This window comes from Phocoena phocoena, chromosome 4 (genome assembly GCF_963924675.1).
Source record: "Phocoena phocoena chromosome 4, mPhoPho1.1, whole genome shotgun sequence".
NCBI lineage: Eukaryota > Metazoa > Chordata > Mammalia > Artiodactyla > Phocoenidae > Phocoena > Phocoena phocoena.
In genome coordinates, this window is record NC_089222.1 from 90,945,235 (window position 1) to 90,962,335 (window position 17,101).

Genomic DNA, 17,101 nt, shown 5'->3' on the forward strand with positions numbered 1-17,101 from the left:
TGGTTTGGTATCAGGGTTATGGTGGCCTTGTAGAATGAGTTTCGGAGTGTTCCTCCTCTGCTATATTTCAGAAGAGTTTGAGAAGGATAGGTCTTAGCTCTTCTCTAAATGTTTGATAGAATTTGCCTGTGAAGCCATCTGGTCCTGGACTTTTGTTTGTTGGAAGATTTTTTAATCACAGTCTCAATTTCAGTCCTTGTGATTGGTCTGTTTATATTTTCTATTTCTTCCTCATTCAGTCTCGGAAGATTGTGCTTTCCTAAGAATTTGTCCATTTCTTCCAGGTTATCCATTTTTTTGGCATATAGATGCTTATAGTAATCTCTCATGATTCTTTGTTTTTCTGCAGTGTCAGTTGTTACTTCTCCTGTTTCATTTCTAATTCTGTTGATTTGAGTCTTCTCCCTTTTTTTCTTGATGAGTCTGGCTAATGGTTTACCAATTTTGTTTATCTTCTCAAAGAAACAGCTTTAGTTTTATTGATCTTTGCTATCATTTCCTTCATTTCTTTTTCATTTATTTCTGACCTGAATGTTATGATTTCCTTCCTTCTGCCAACTTCGGTGTTTCTTGGTTCCTGCTTCTCTAATTGCTTTAGGTGTACGGTTAGGTTGTTTATTTGAGATGTTTCTTGTTTCTTGAGGTAGGATTGTACTGCTATAAACTTCTCTCTTACAACTGCTTTTGCTGCATCCCATAGGTTTTGGGTCGTCATGTTTTCATTGTCATTTGTTTCTAAGTATTTTTTGATTTCCTCTTTGATTTCTTCAGTGATCTCTTGGTTATTAAGTAGTGTATTGTTTAGCCTCCATGTGTTTGTAATTTTTACATATTTTTTCATGTAATTGATATCTATTCTCATAGCATTCTGGTCAGAAAAGGTACTTGATATGATTTCAGTTTTCTTAAATTTATCAACGCTTGATTTGTGACACAAGATATGATCTATCCTGGAGAATGTTCCATGAGCACTTGAGAAGAAAGTGCCTTCTGTGGTTTTGGATGGAATGTCCTTTAACTATCAATTATGTCCATCTTGTTTAATGTATCATTTCAAGCTTGTGTTTCCTTATTTATTTTCATTTTGGATGATCTGTCCATTGGTGAAAGTGGGGTGTTAAAGTCCCCTACTATGATTGTGTTACTGTCGATTTCCCCTCTTATGGCTGTTAGCATTTGCCTTATGTATTGAGATGCTCCTGTGTTGGGTGAATAAATATTTACAATTGTTTATCTTCTTCTTGGATTGTTCCATTGATTATTATGTAGTGTCCGTCTTTGTCTCTTGTGGTAGTCTTTGTTTTAAAGTCTATTTTGTCTGATATGAGAATTGCTACTCCAGCTTTATTTTGATTTCCATTTGCATGGAATATCTTTTTCCATCCCCTGAGTTTTAGTCTGTATGTGTCCATAGGTCTGAAGTGCATCTCTTGTAGAGAGCATATATATGGGCCTCGTTTTTGTATCCATTCTGCCAGTGTGTGTCTTTTGGTTGGGGCATTCAATCCATTTACATTTAAGTTAATTATTGATATGTATTTTCCTATTACCATTTTCTTATTTATTTTGGGTTTGTAGGTCTTTTTCTTCTCTTGTGTTTCCCCACCTAGATAAGTTCCCTTAGCATTTGTTTTAAAGCTGGTTTGGTGGTGCTGAATTCTCTTAACTTTCTTTTGTCTGTAAAGGTTTTAATTTCTCTGTTAAATCTGAATGAGATCCTTGCTGGGTAGAGTAATCTTTGTTGTAGTTTTTTTCCTTTCATCACTTTAAATATGTCCTGCCCCTCCCTTCTGGCTTGCAGAGTTTCTGCTGAAAGATCAGCTCTTAGCCTTTTGGGGATTCCCTTGTATGTTATTTGTTGCTTTTCCCTTGCTGCTTTTAATATTTTTTCTTTGTATTTAATTTTTGATAGTTTGATTACTATGTGTCTTGGCATGTTTCTCCTTGGATTTATCCTGTATGGGACTCTCTGTGCTTCCTGGACTTGATTGAGTATTTCCTTTCCCATATTAGGGAAGTTTTCAACTCTAACGTCTTCAAATATTTTCTCAGTCCCTTTCTTTTTCTCTTCTTCTGGGACCCCTATAATTCGAATGTTGGTGCATTTAATGTCCCAGAGGTCTCTAAGACTGTTCTGAATTCTTCTCGTTCGTTTTTCTTTATTCTGCTCTGCAGTAGTTATTTCCACTATTTTATCTTCCAGGTCACTTATCCATTCTTCTGCCTCAGTTATTCTGCTATTGATTCCTTCTAGAGAATTTTTAATTTCCTTTATTGTGTTGTTCATCATTGTTTGTTGTTCATCATCTTCTAGGTCCTTGTTAAACGTTTCATTCTATCTGTCCATTCTATTTCCAAGATTTTAGATCATCTTTACTATGATTACTCTGAATTCTTTTTCAGGTAGATTGCTATTTCCTCTTCATTTGTTTGGTCTGGTGGGTTTTTACCTTGCTCCTTCATCTGCTCTGTGTTTTTCTGTCTTCTCATTTTGCTTAACTTACTGTGTTTGGGATCTCCTTTTCACAGGCTGCAGGTTTGTAATTCCCATTGTTTTTGGTGTCTGCCCCCTGTGGGTAAGTTTGATTCAGTGTGTTGTGTAGGCTTCCTGGTGGAGGGGACTGGTGCCTGTGTTCTGGTGGATGAGGCTGGGTCTTGTCTTTCTGTTGTGCAGGTCCACATCTGGTGGTGTGTTTTGGAGTTTCTGTGACCTTATTATGATTTCAGGGAGCCTCTCTGCTAATGGGTGGGGTTGTGTTCCTGTCTTGCTAGTTGTTTGGCATAGGGTGTCCAGCACTGTAGCTTGCTGGTTGTTGAGTGGAGCTGGGTCTTAGTGTTGAGGTGGAGGTCTCTGGGAGAGCTTTCGCCGTTTGATATTACGTGGAGCCAGGAGGTCTCTGGTGGACCAATGTCCTGAACTCAGCTCTACCATGTTAGAGGCACAGGCCTGGCACTAGGCCAGAGCACCAGGACCCTGTCAGCCACATGGCTCAGAAGAAAAGGGAAAAAAGAAAGAAAGAAAGAAAGAAAAAAAATAAATAAAAAGAATAACAGTTATTAAAATAAAACCTAAAAAAAGTATTAAAAATAAAAAATTAAAGTTTTTTTTTTTAAAAAAGAAAGATGGAAGAGAGCAAGAAAACCAAAAAACAAATCCACCAATGATAGCAAGTGCTAAAAACTTTATTAAAAAAAAAATAAAGGACAGACAGAACCCTAGGACAAATGTTAAAAGCAAAGTTATACAGACAAAATCACACAAGGAAGCATACACATAGACACTCACAAAAAGAGAAAAAGGAAAACATATATATATATCTATATATTTTTAAAAAAAGGAAGAGAGCAACCAAATCAATAAACAAATTTACCAATGATAATAAACTCTAAATACTAAACTAAGATAAACATAAAACCAGAAACCAGTCAGTTGCATACAGCAAACCCCACGTCTACAGTTGCTCCCAAAGTCCACTGCCTCAATTTTGGGATGGTTTGTTGTCTATTCGGTATTCCACAAATGCGGGGTACATTAAGTTGATTGTGGAGATTTAATCTGCTGCTCCTGAGGCTGCTGGGAGAGATTTCCCTTTCTCTTCTTTGTTACAGCTCCTGGGGTTCAGCTTTGGATTGGCCCGGCCTCTGCATGTAGGTTGCCTGAGGGCGTGTGTTCTTCGCTCAGACAGGATGGGGTTAACGGAGCTGCTGATTCGGGGGCTCTGGCTCACTCAGGCCGGGGGGGAGGGAGGGGCGCGGAGTGCGGGGCGAGCCTGCAGCGGCAGAGGCCAGCGTGATGTTGCACCAGCCTGAGGCGCCGTGTGTTCTCCCAGGGAAGTTGTCCCTGGATCACGGGACCCTGGCAGTGGTGGGCTGCCTAGGATCCTGGGAGGGGAGGTGTGGATAGTGACCTGTGCTCGCACACAGGCTTCTTGGTGGCAGCAGCAGCACCCTTAGCATTTCTTGCCCTGTCTCTGGGCTCCGCGCTGATAGCCGCGCCTCCCGCCCATCTCTGGAGCTCCGTTAAGCGGAGCTCCTAATCCCCTCTCCTCGCGCACCAGGAAACAAAGAGGCAAGAAAAAGTCTCTTGCCTCTTCGGCAGGTCCAGACTTTTTCGCGGACACACTCCCGGCTAGCTGTGGCGCACTAACCCCTTCAGGCTGTGTTCACGCAGACAACCCCAGTCCTCTCCCGGGGCTCCGACCGAAGCCCGAGCCTCAGCTCCCAGCCCCGCCCGCCCCGGCGGGTGAGCAGGCAAACCTCTTGGGCTGGTGAGTGCCGGTCGGCACCGATCCTCTGTGTGGGAATCTCTCCGCTTTGCCTTCTGCACCCCTGTTGCTGTGCTCTCCTCCGCGGCCCCGAAGCTTCCCGGCTCCGCCACCCGCAGTCTCCGCCCGCAAAGGGGCTTCATAGTGTGGGGAAACCTTTCCTCCTTCACAGCTCCCTCCAATGGTGCAGGTCCCGTCCCTATTCTTTTGTCTCTGTTTTTTCTTTTGCCCTACCCAGGTACGTGGGGAGTTTCTTGCCTTTTGGGAGGTCTGAGGTCTTCTGCCAGCGTTCAGTAGGGGTTGTTCCACATGTAGATGTATTTGTGATGTGTTTGTGGGGAGGAAGGTGATCTCCATGTCGTACTCCTCCACCATCTTGAAGGTCTCTCTTAAAAGAATTTTCTTAATTGGTTCTTTCAAAATTCAGTAATGTCTCCCTTTCCTCAAATTAGCATGTCTAAAACCAAACTTATCCCCTTCTCCTGAAGCTGACACATTTCCTGTGGACATTTTTGTTACCAGCAGCACCCTGTTTCTTCCGTCACCCAGACTCTAAGCCTAGAATTGATTATTTGTTTCCTCTCTGTTCTTGGATTTCCAATCAATTATTACAGCAGGTCAATTTTGCACTGTCTTGCAATTTTTCATTCCATTCCCACTCACATGTATGACTTTCATTATCTTTTAACTGGACTATTGCAGTGGTTTTCTAAATTATCTTTTTTTGCTTTTAGTCTTTTTTTTTCCCCTCTATTTTAAATAGTATCTGTATGAATATTTTGAGAGATGGCTTTATTGAATCATGTCCCTGCTTCAAAGTGAACTCCAAACTTGTGCCCTTCAAGGTACCCTGTGGCTTGTGATCTGACTCCACTTGCCCTGAATATTTTAGATTCTGGTACTTTGTTTCCTGGACCCTCTATTTCAGCCAAATATCTACTTTGCCACCAATATGCCTTTTCCAACTAAACTGTCTTCCTGGAATGCTCAAGTTCAACTTTTCTTATTAAAATTTTATCTGTTTCTTAATTCTTGTAGCACTTTTGGTGTCCCCCTTTTCTGGTGCATTGTATGGTCTTTTCACTTTGCTTCAATAGAAGACATCTCTAAGGCAGAAGCTAGGTCTTATTTTACTCATGTTTACTACATGCTTTCCGTAATCTGTACACTCAGTTACTAGCATTAATCTGTTACATATGCCTCTTGGGAATTCTGTGGCTCATGGGTTTAACAATTTGTCCAGGGTCACAAAAATTATATGGCAGAGCTGGGCCTCAGCTCCAAATCCTGTGTATATCTGTGGGTGACTTCATTCTGCCTTACATATTTGTTGGTGGGATAAAGTGATTCTGTTCACCCTCATAGGCATATCCATTATGCTGAACTTTAACTTGTATTGTTTACTTCATCTTTTCTTGACTTATAATGCCAGAAATGCCAATACTCTGTGGTACAGTGGAAACTGAAGCATTTTTGAAAGTATATTAGGCTGACAGAGAGGCTCAGGGCAATTTAGAAGTTATAGGCAATCTCACAATTATCTTGATTATTTTGAATTCCCATTGGTTCCTGAATTTCTAGGAGGCAGCATTTTTATGCATCATTTTAAGAGCCAGCTTTAGGATGAGTGTGCATTATTTCATTAACCTTTTCCTTCTTGGTATCAAAATTTAGTGTCTATCTCTAGGCTTAAACTTGAAGTTCTTTTGAAGGTACCACCCCTTTGAATGTTATACCTCTGTACAGGCCACCTTTAGATGAACAATCTCTTTGTCTTTTGCAGACCCTGCTTATGAAAATACTTTTTCAATTGAAAACACTATACCAGTGTAAACAATGCCCATGGATAACTACCATTTGAAGCGGTGCCTAAGGGCAAGTGTCTTTCCTGTGTGCCCAGTGGCTGCCTACTCTGCTGATGTGCACAGCCAGCTTCTCTTGAAAACTGGGGATTCTCTGGCTCCTTTGCTTGCCATATCCACAAAACTGACTAAGTTGTCTTATAGAGATCTGTATTCTTTTACCCTCAGCAAACAGGTGTGTAGCAGAGCACACTCATGACCACAAGCAGAATTGGCATTTCTCCCATCTGGCTGTGTTCCTCTTGGCCCCAGTTCATGGGTCATTTATTACTGGAGAGAACATAAAATAAAGATGGTTCACAGAGTCATCATTTTTATCCATTTTCTTCTGGGACCCAGGATTCATGACAATTTGAGCCAACTAGGATGTTAAGTCAATTAATTCTTAACATTTCCTTTGTTGTTATGTCATACAATGGATGCTTAGGAATCTAGAATCTAGTGCCTGACTTTTTTTTTTTTTGCATCTGCACAGGCAATTATCAGTTCAAATCCTAAACCCAATGCATACTAGCTGTGTGAATTTGGGCAAGGTATTTAGCCTCTCTAACTCTGTTTTCTCATTTATAAAACAGAGGCAATCTGAGTTCTTGAGAAATATTGTGAGGAAAACAGCAAGTGTGCCAACTTTGACTATCAAATTACTTTCAGAAGTGGGAGCAAACATATTCAACATTTGAAATATTAGAAATTACAGACTATCTAAAAAGTGTTACCTGTGTCACTACTATAGCTTCTAGTAGCAAGTGGAGAATGTGGATAATTGAGTGTGGCTGGCATTTGCCATCAGTGCTCTAAACTACATGATGCCGATGGCATTGTAGAGAGAGCTGATCACTGAATCTTTGCCAGGTCTGGTTTCATAACCACCACTAAGCGTGGGTGTGCTATGGAACATCTGAGAATAGAACTATTCCTTGTCAGCCTCCAAATGGGCAGGCACCTGATGTGCCTCTTCCCTTGTTTGCTAATCAGTGGATAATATCCCAAGTCAGTTAAAAAAACAAAACAAAACAAGTTTGGGGGTTGGGGCTTATAAGGAAAGCTTGAAGGTGACTTCTAAGTAAACTGTGGTGGGTATGTTGGCCAACCTCTCACAAAAGTCTGCAGTAATTTGAGTGTCCTAGACATTTATTAAGTGCCTATTTTGTGTCAAGCACTACATTTGGCCTTGGGAATATAAGATGTAATCTAGGAGTCTTTCATAAAGAGTTTAAAATAGTCATTAGGGTAAGCTTAAAGAGAACAGTCTTCAACAGAGCATAGGCTCCAGCAGGAGAGCTCCAATATTTGCTGATTCAGAAGTTTCCCAGAGGACCAAACCTGGTGTCATCTTTGAAATGTCTTTGGTCCTTGGCCATTGCTATATCATAAAAATTAGTTTAACATGGAAACTATTAGACTCACTACCAGATTTCACAGTTTTCACTATTTTCTTGGAATGCCATTGGTGTGATCCTTTCTTTGTTGTAGTTGTCCCTCCTCTTCCTACTTTTTCCATAGTACTATTTCTTTATAGAGACGAAAGTCTCATGGGGCTGTTTTATGAATTGTGATTTAATACATGTAAAGAGCAAAACACAAAAACAGCTATGTGAAATCTACAGAACTGTGGTTCTATAGTACCACCAGTGTCATTTTATGACTTCTGACCATATTAATAATGAGAATGCAAATTATAGCTAGGTAAAGAGGATAGCACCATCTTACATGTGGCAGCTCTTTGTCCTGAAAATATTGGGTTTCATGGTATTGGCATTAGTTTCCAGAGTGTGGCAAGAGTCTGATGATTAGATTGGTTACTTAACCAGGTAGAAGTGCAAAGGCCACATGGCATATCCATTTCTTCAAACATGAACAATTCTGAGAGTTAGAGTTTAGGATTGAAATGTTAACTCAACAGGGTAATCAGGAGCCTGCAGCCTTAGTGATCGGGAGGGTCCAGTTGTTTTAACAGTTTAAACTTCTGTTATTGTGCTACTGCAGCTCAGATCCATGTGCTTTCTCCTATCCTTCTTGGTCAGCCCTTTGGATTTCCTTCCTTCCTCCTCCATCTCTTCCCATCTTTCCTTTCCCTTCCCTCTGAGCCTACCCCCTTGTTAACTGACCTCCTCATACGTGCTAGACACGATTCAAGGCACTGGGGGCATAATCTGTGATTAGATGGAATCTCTACCCTCATGAAACATATTCTAGCAGGAAAGAAAGATGGTTAAATATATAATACAATGTCAGGAAGTGACTATGTACTTCATCACTGACACGTTTTCTTCTTCAGAAAAGCAGTGAATTCTAGAGAGGGTCCCCGATACCCAAAGAGTCATTTCTCCATTAATACCTATAATCTGAAAAGTTTGGGCCTCTGAGGGGCCCAGACCCTGAGTGTATTGTGCTTTCCTAAATTAGAAGACATGGTTTCCCAATGCTGGCTGTGGCTTTCAGGGCAGAGGAGAGCACAAGGGTCCCAGGAACCACCCCTCCCCTCCTTCCTTATGCAGCTAATTCAGCATGGTCTCTATAAACCATGTCCAATCTTTCCTTCTCAACTCATAGGGTAATGCTGAGAAGCTCTGTAGTCTGTATGAGAGCACTTGAATGAAGAAAATGCAAAACTAGATGAAGTGACTCAGTTGGCAAATGATCTGACAGCACAGAAAACAACACTACGGAGTGAAAATGGTAAGTGAACTTTCAGTGATGCTTCACTTATGAGTCTCAATCCCACAGACTGGTAGAGAGACCACTGAAATGGTGAAACAGTTATTGAGCCTGAGTGGGCACTTAAAAATTCTAGGGGACAAATGAGGCCCTTGATGTTACCTTGTCCACAGACACACTCTTGTCTGGGAAAGATCACCTCTGTACCACCTTGGGAGTCCCCGCCCAGGTCTCCTCCTTGAAGGGAAAATGCAACATGCAGTTGACTGGAGCAGCTTTCAAGGTCAAAGGATGGTAGGGGCTGTCCACACAGTCTACAAACATGCCTCTTCATCATATCTACCTCATTGAAATAGGCATTTTTCCTAATTTTCAGTAATGAGCCCACACCTCTTTTTTATATTTAAATTTATTTAAATTTATTTAAAAAATTGAAGTATAGGTAATTTACAATGTTGTGTTGCTTTCAAGTGTACAGCAAAGTGATTCAGTTATACATATATATGTATTCTTTTTCAGATTCTTTTGCATGGTAGGGTATTACAAAATACTGAGTATAGTTCCCTGTGCTATACAGTAGGTCCTTGTTTACCTATTTTATATATAGTAGTGTGTGTATGTTAATCCCAAACTCCTAATTTATGTCCCTCCCCCATCCCTGCTATCCCCTTTGGTAACCATAAGTTTCTTTCTATGTCTGTGAGTCTACTGTTTGTTTTGTAAATAAGTTCATTTGTATCATTTTTTTAAATTCCACGTATAAGTGATATCATATGACTTTCTGACTTACTTCACTTAATATGATAATCTCTAGGTCCATCCATGTTGCTTCAAATGACATTATTTCATTCTTTTTTATGGCCAAGTAATATTCCATTGTGTGTGTGTATGTGTATATATGTATACATACACACACACACACACACACACACATATATATATACATACATACACATCACAGCTTCTTTACCCATTCAGTTGTGGATCGACATTTAGGTTGTTTCCATGTCTTGGCTATTGTAAATAGTGCTGCTATGAACATTGGTTTCCTCTAGATATATGGCCAGGAGTGGGATTGTGGATCATATGGTAATTCTTTTTTTAGTTTTTCAGACACCTCCATACTGTTCTCCATAGTGGCTGCACCAGTTAACATTTCCACCAACAGTGTAGGAGGGTTCCCTTTTCTGCATATCCTCTCCAGCATTAATTGTTTGTCGACTTTTTGATGATGACAGTTCTGAATGGTGTGAGGTGATACCTCATTGTAGTTTTGATTTGCATTTCTCTAATAATTTGTGAAGCTGAGCATCTTTTCATGTGCCTGTTGGCCATCTGTATGTCTTCTTTGGAGAAATGTCTATTTAGGTCTTCTGTCCATTTTTTGATTGGGTTGTTGGTTTTTTTGATATTAAGCTGTATGAGCTGTTTGTATATTTTGGAAATTAATACCTTGTGGGCTGCATTGTTTGCAAATATTTTCTTCCATTCTGAGAGTTGTCTTTTTCTTCTGTTTCTGGATTCCTTTGCTGTGCAAAAGCTTTTAAGTTTAATTAAGTCCCATTAATTTATTTTTGTTTTTATTTCCTTTACCCTAGGAGACAGATGCAAAAAGATACTTCTGTGATTTATGTCACAGTGTATTCTGCCTATGTTTTCCTCTAGGAGTTTTATAATATCCAGTATTACATTTAAGTCTTTAATCGATTTTGAGTTTATTTTTGTGTATGGTGTTAGAGAATGTTCTAATTTCATTCTTTTACATGTAGCTGCCCAGTTTTCCCAGCACCACTTCTTGAAGAGACTGTCTTTTCTCCTTTGTATATTCTTGCCTTCTTTGTCATAGATTAATTGACCGTATTGTGTGGGATTTTTTCTGGGCTTTCTATCCTGTTTCATTGATCCATGTCTGTTTTTGTGCCAGTACCATACTGTTTTGATTACTGTAACTTTGTAGTATAGCCTGAAGTCAAGGAGCATAATTCCTCCAGCCGTGTCCTTCTTTCTCAAGATTGTTTTGGCTATTCAGGGTCTTTTGTGTTTCCATACAAATTAAAAATTTTTTGTTCTAGTTCTGTGAAAAATGCCACTGGTAATTTGATAGGGATCACATTGAATCTGTAGATTGCCTTGGGTAGTATGAACCCACACCCCTTTTTTACATTCAGTAAAAGCCATAGTCTGGGGCTTCCCTAGTGGCTCAGTGGTTGAGAGTCCACCTGCCAATGCAGGGGACACGGGTTCGTGCCCCGGTCTGGGAAGATCCCACATGCCGCGGAACGGCTAGGCCTGTAAGCCATGGCCGCTGAGCCTGCGCGTCCAGAGCCACAACAGGAGAGGCCACAACAGTGAGAGGCCCACGTACTGCAAAAAAAAAAAAATAATAAAAAGCCATAGTCTGTACAATGGCCTACAAGGATCAGATGCTTGGGCCCCATTATCTCTCTGACCTCTTCTACTTTCTCTTCTCTCATTCTGCCTTGGTCACTTGGACCTCTTTGCTGTGTTTTGAACATACCATGCACACTCCCACCCTAGAGTCTTGCCCTGACTATTTCCTCTTGTCCTGACTATTTCAGCAAAGACTTAAAGATGAGGGTTAATCAAATAGATCTGGGAGGAGTCAGGATAGGCCTTGTTGGGAAGGTGACATTTGAGTGCTCTCAACCAGTTTTCTCCATGTGCTTCTATTTTCATAGCATTTAATACCTTCAAAGAAGCTACATGCTTGACATAATAAATAAGTTTGTCATGTCTCCACCTGCCAGAATGTACCCTACACAAGGGCAGGGGTCTTTGTTTTGATCACTGATTTTTGTCAGTCATCTAGAACAATGCCTGCCACTTATTGGAGATCCACAAACATTTGATCAATTGAAAGTAGAACAATGTTCCGTTGACTTATTCTTAACTGTCAACCACTATTGTTAGTGAGATCTTTTTCCTATATTTTACATGGTAGCAATCTATTTGAGGTTTTTCATTTTCAGTTTGTCATGAGCTTTTTTGTATCTTGCATACTCAGTCACTTACAAGAGTGCTTCGAATCCATCAAGTAGATGGACAATGGTTACTTCATCTTGTCCTGTAACTTGCTTGTCTGCTATGAACAGCATGTGGCTAGCTGTTTGTCTGTAATTAGAATTATTTTTAGTAATATATTCCCAAAGATAGAATTCCTAGGTCAATGAAAATAAACAATGTGTTCTTGATGCCCAGAGGCACTCACTTTAAAACGAGAGTGAAAACCGTTTATCCTTCTGCCTATGGACACCTCTGTTTCTAGATGTTAATCTAGAGTCAAAGCTAAATTAGAATGAACTGGCAAAATAACAAACCTGGAAATCTAGAAGAGGAAGGAGTTTTGGATTCTAGCAGGGACACTAAGTAGAACTCTTATGCTGGTGACAGGGTGTATTACACTTGGCCTCATTACAAAACCCCCAGTTTGATCTTCTGTGCCATTTAGGATGTAGTCTACGTGGGGACTGTTCAGTTCAGAGACTAAGCTGGAGTACACCTTTTTGTCCAGCTCTGAAGGTAGTATTGTATACAAGTTTTTTCATAGGCATTGCCTACCTCTCTACCTATTGGCATTAATTTTCTACTCACTTTTTTGTTGAGGAAATTGGTGGGTGAGTGAAATGAAAGTGGATCTGAGATGATAATTCTGCTTAGGATGCAGGACCTTTTATTTCCTCCTTTATTCTTAGCTTTACCTTTTGGCTTTTGTACAAATTAAATTTTAGGTATATACCTATCCAAACCTCCCCTCCTCTCACTAGGTCTATGCTCCAGATTTTTTGCTGCTTTTTTTGCTACTATCACCAAAGTTTCTTTCTCATGGCCTGTCCTGTCCACTGATTATACTCTGCTTTCAAAGGAGACCAAGAGTAAATGTGATCAATTAAGCCATGTTAAGTGAGTCCTAGTTCTATAAAATATGTGATATGTTTGTCTTAACCCCCTAATGCAGGGGTCCCTAATCCCTGGGCTGCGGTCCACAGCCTATTAGGAACCAGGCCGCACAGCAGGAGGTGAGTGGTGGGCGAGAGAGCGAAGCTTCATCTGCCGCTCCCCATCGCTTCCCATTGCTTGCATTATCACCTGAACCATCCCCCACGACCCCGTCTGTGGAAGAATCGTCTTCCACAAAACCAGTCCCTGGTGCAAAAAAGGTTGGGGACTGCTGCCCTAATGGACTGGCATTTCCCCAGAAAACTTTTAAATATGATGTATCACCCAGAGCCTCTCAGTTTTGGTCTATGCAACCCCAGCAATTGTCAAGACTCTTTTAGGGGAACTAAGTAAGAGGTTAGAACTATTTCATTCTAATACTAAGATTCTGTTTGCTTTTTAAATTCTTTTGCTGCTGTTATTGATGGTGCAAAAGCAATGCCGATTAAAACTGCTGGAGCCTTATCACAAGCTGAGGCAGTAGCACCACACTGTAGTTATAATCGTTGTATTCGCTGGTCCATACTCAACAGTTTAAAATAAAAGAAGTCAGTTTTACTTAAGAATGTCTTTAATGAAACAGTAAAAATTAATTATACTACATCTCAACCCCGAGTATATATCTTTTTAATATTCTGTGTGACAAAACGAAAAGTATGCATAAAGCACTTCCATTTCATACTGAAGTAGGATGTGTGATTGTGCAAGTTCTGAGTTGAACTAGCAATCTTTTCAGGAAGAATCATATTTACTTGAAAGAACATTTGACAAACTATGCTTATTCAGACTCAGATATTTTCTCAAAAATGAACAAAGTGAGCCTGTCACTACAAGGAAAACAGCTGACAATATTTGTTGCCAATAATAAAAGTGGAGCTTTTAGGTAAAATTAGATTTCGGAAAACAGTTAGTTACCATCATAAGCTTGATGGCTATCAATTCTTGAAGACTTTTCTTTTTTCTTCCTTTTTTATTGAAATATAGTTGATGTGAAATATGATATTAGTTTCAGGTATATAACATAGTGATTCAACATTTATTTATATTTCAAATTGCTCACCACAATAAGTCTAGTAACCATCTGTCATCATACAAAGTTATTTCAGTACCGTTGACTATATTCCCTATACTGTACATCATGTCCCCATGACTTACCTATTTTATAACTAAAATAAGAAGTTTGTACCTCTTAATCCCCTTCACCTGTTTCACTTAACCCTCCCACCACCTTCGCCTCTGGCAACCACCACTTTGTTCTCTGTATCTATGAGTCTGTTTCTGTATTGTTGTGTTTGTTCCTTTTTTTTTTAGATTCCACATATTAGTGAAATAATAAGGTATTTGTCTTTGTTTGTCTGACTTATTTTAGTTAGCATGATACCCTCTAGGCTCATCCATGTTATTGCAAATGACATAATTTCACTATTTTTTATGGCTGAGTAATATTCTATTGCATACACACACACACACACGCACACACACACGCACACTGCATCTTCCTTATTTATCTATTGAAAGACAACTTAGGTTGCTTCCATATCTTGGCTATTATAAATAATGATGCTATGGATACAGGGGTGCACATATCTTTTCAAATTAGTGTTTTTATTTTCTTCCAGTAAGTATCCAGAAGTGGAACTGATAGATTGTATACGGTTTTAAAATTTTTTAAAGTTTTTAAGGAACTACCATACTGTTTCCATAGTGGTTGCTCCAATTTACAGTGCCATCAACGGTGCATGAGGGCTCCCTTTTCTCCACATTCTCACCAACACTTGTTATTTGTTGTCTTTTTGATGTATCCATTCTGACAGGTGTGAAGTGATATCTCATTGTGCTTTTGATTTGCATTTTCCTGATGATTAGTGATGTTGAGCATCTTCTCATGTGTCTGTTGGCCATTTGAATGTCTTCCCTGGGGGGGAAAAATGTTTATTCAGGTCCTCTGCCCATTTTTAAATCAGACTTTTTGTTTTGTTGATATTGAGTTGTGTGAATTCTTTGTATATTTTAGATATTAACCCTTTATTGTATATATCATTTGCAAATATCTTCTCCCATTCAGTAGGTTGTCTTTTCATTTTGTGATGGTTTCCTTTGCTGTGCCAAAGCTTTTTAGTTTGATTAGGTCCCATTAGTTTATTTTTACTTTTGTTTCCCTTGCCTGAGGAAAGAGATCCAAAAGCATATTGCTGAGACCAGTGTCAAAAAGTATACAGTCTAAAAAAAAAAAAAGTATACAGTCTATGTTTTCTTCTAGGAGTTTTATAGTTTCAAGTCTTACATTTAAGTCTTTAAGTCATTTTGAATTTATTTTTGTGCATGGTGTGAGAAAATAGTCCATTTTGATTCCTTTCATTTAACTTCCAGTTTTCCCAGCACCATTTATTGAAGACTGTCTTTTCCCCACTGTATGTTCTTGACTCCTTAGTTGTAAATTAACTGCCCATGTAAGTGTGGGTTTATTTCTGGCCTCTCTATTCTGTTCCATCGAACTATGTGTCTAGTTTTGTACTAGTATCATAAAGTTTTGATTACTGTAGCTTTGTAGCATAGTTTGAAATCAAGGAGTATGATACCTCCAGCTTTGTTCTTTCTCATGATTGCTTTGGCTATTCTGTGGTTCTATACAAATTTTAGGATTATTTGTTCTAGTTTTGTGAAAAATGCCAAAAATGTATTTGGATAGGGGTTGCATTGAATCTGTAGATTGCTTTGGGTAGGAATATTTTAGCAATACTAATTCTTCCAATCTATGAACATAGAATATCTTTCCATTTACTTGTATCTTCAGTTTCTTTCATCAGTGTCTTAGTTTTCCAAGTACAGGTCTTTCACCTCCTTGGTTAAATTTAGTCCTAGGGGGCTTCCCTGGTGGCGCAGTGGTTGAGAGTCCACCTACTGATGCAGGGGACACGGGTTCATGCCCCGGTCCGGGAAGATCCCACATGCCATGGAGCGGCTAGGCCCGTGAGCCCTGGCCGCTGAGCCTGCACGTCTGGAGCCTGTGCTCTGCAACAGGAGAGGCCACAACAGTGAGAGGCCTGAGTACCGCAAAACAAACAAACAAAAATATTTAATCCTAGGTATTTTATTCATTTTGATGCAATTGTAAAGGGAGTTGTTTTCTTCATTTCTCTTTCTGATAGTTTGTTATTAGTGTACAGAAATGTAACTGAATCTGTATATTGATTTTGTATCCTGCAAATTTATTGAATTCGTTTATTAGTTCTAATAGTTTTTTGATGGAGTCTTTAGGGTTTTCTATGTATAGTATCATATCATCTGCAAATAGTGACAGTTTTATTTCTTCCTTTCCAATTTAGATGTCTTTATCTCTTTTTCTTCTCTGATTGCTATGTCTAGGAATTCCAGTACTGTGTAGAATAAAAGTGGCAAAAACGAATATCCTTGTTTTGTTCCTGATCTTTGAGCCATCTTCACCATTGAGTTTTCACCATTGAGTATTATGTTAGCTGTGCTTTTGTCATAGATGGTCTTTATTATGTTGAGGTATTTTCCCTCTATATGTTCTCTGTCTCTCTCTATGTCTTTCTCTCTCTCTCTCTCCCCTCCTTCTGGGACCTCTATAGCACAAATGTTAGTGTGCCTGATGTTGTCCCAGAGGTCCCTTAAACTAATCTCTCTTAAAAAGAGAGATTTCTTTTTTGCTGTTATGATTGGGTGATTTCCAATACCTCATCTTCCAGATTGCTGATCTGTTCTTCAGGATCTTTTAATCTGCTGTTGATTCCCTTAATGTGTTCTCATTTCAGTCATTATAATCTTCAGCTCTGATTGGTTCTTTTTTATATTGTCTGTATTTTTGTTGAAGTTCTCACTGAGTTCGCCCCTTCTTCTCCTAAGTTTGGTAAGCATCTTTGTGAGTATTACTTTGAATTCTTTTCTGATAAATTGCTTATCTCCATTTTGTTTAGTTCTTTTTCTGGAGTTTTGTCTTGTTCTTTCATTTGGAAAGTATTCCTTTGTCTCCTCGCTTTGCCTAACTCTTTGTGTTTGTTTCTATGTATTAGGTAGATCAGCTCCATATCCTAGTCTTGAGAGAGTAGCCTTATGTGTGGCACAATTCCCCATGATCACCAGAGCCAGTTTTTCCCGGGGTTCCCCCTGTTTGGGCTTCATGCACCCTCTTATTGTGGTTGGGCCACAATTGCTGTGGGCACACTGGTTGAGGGGGCTGGCCCCAGGCCTGGCTGGCTGCATAGCTTGGTTGTGACTGCTGTAGGTGTGCTGTGGGCCACTTGGGGTGACCCCCAAGTGGGAGCTTCTTGGAGGGGGTGCTGATGCTGGCCAAGGTGGCTCACCAGGTTGGATGGGGTAAGAGCCACTTTGGAGGGG

At 39.7% G+C, this 17,101-nt stretch overlaps 1 protein-coding gene across 1 annotated transcript in view; it reads left to right on the forward strand.

Moving 5' to 3' along the window:
* The window catches only part of MYH15 (myosin heavy chain 15), a 171,445-nt gene that overhangs the window by 114,651 nt on the left and 39,693 nt on the right, over positions 1–17,101 (forward strand). The window contains 3 exon segments of the mRNA XM_065875875.1: positions 8,681–8,711; positions 8,714–8,806; positions 13,084–13,099. Of these exon segments, the coding sequence (XP_065731947.1) occupies positions 8,681–8,711; positions 8,714–8,806; positions 13,084–13,099 (140 nt within the window).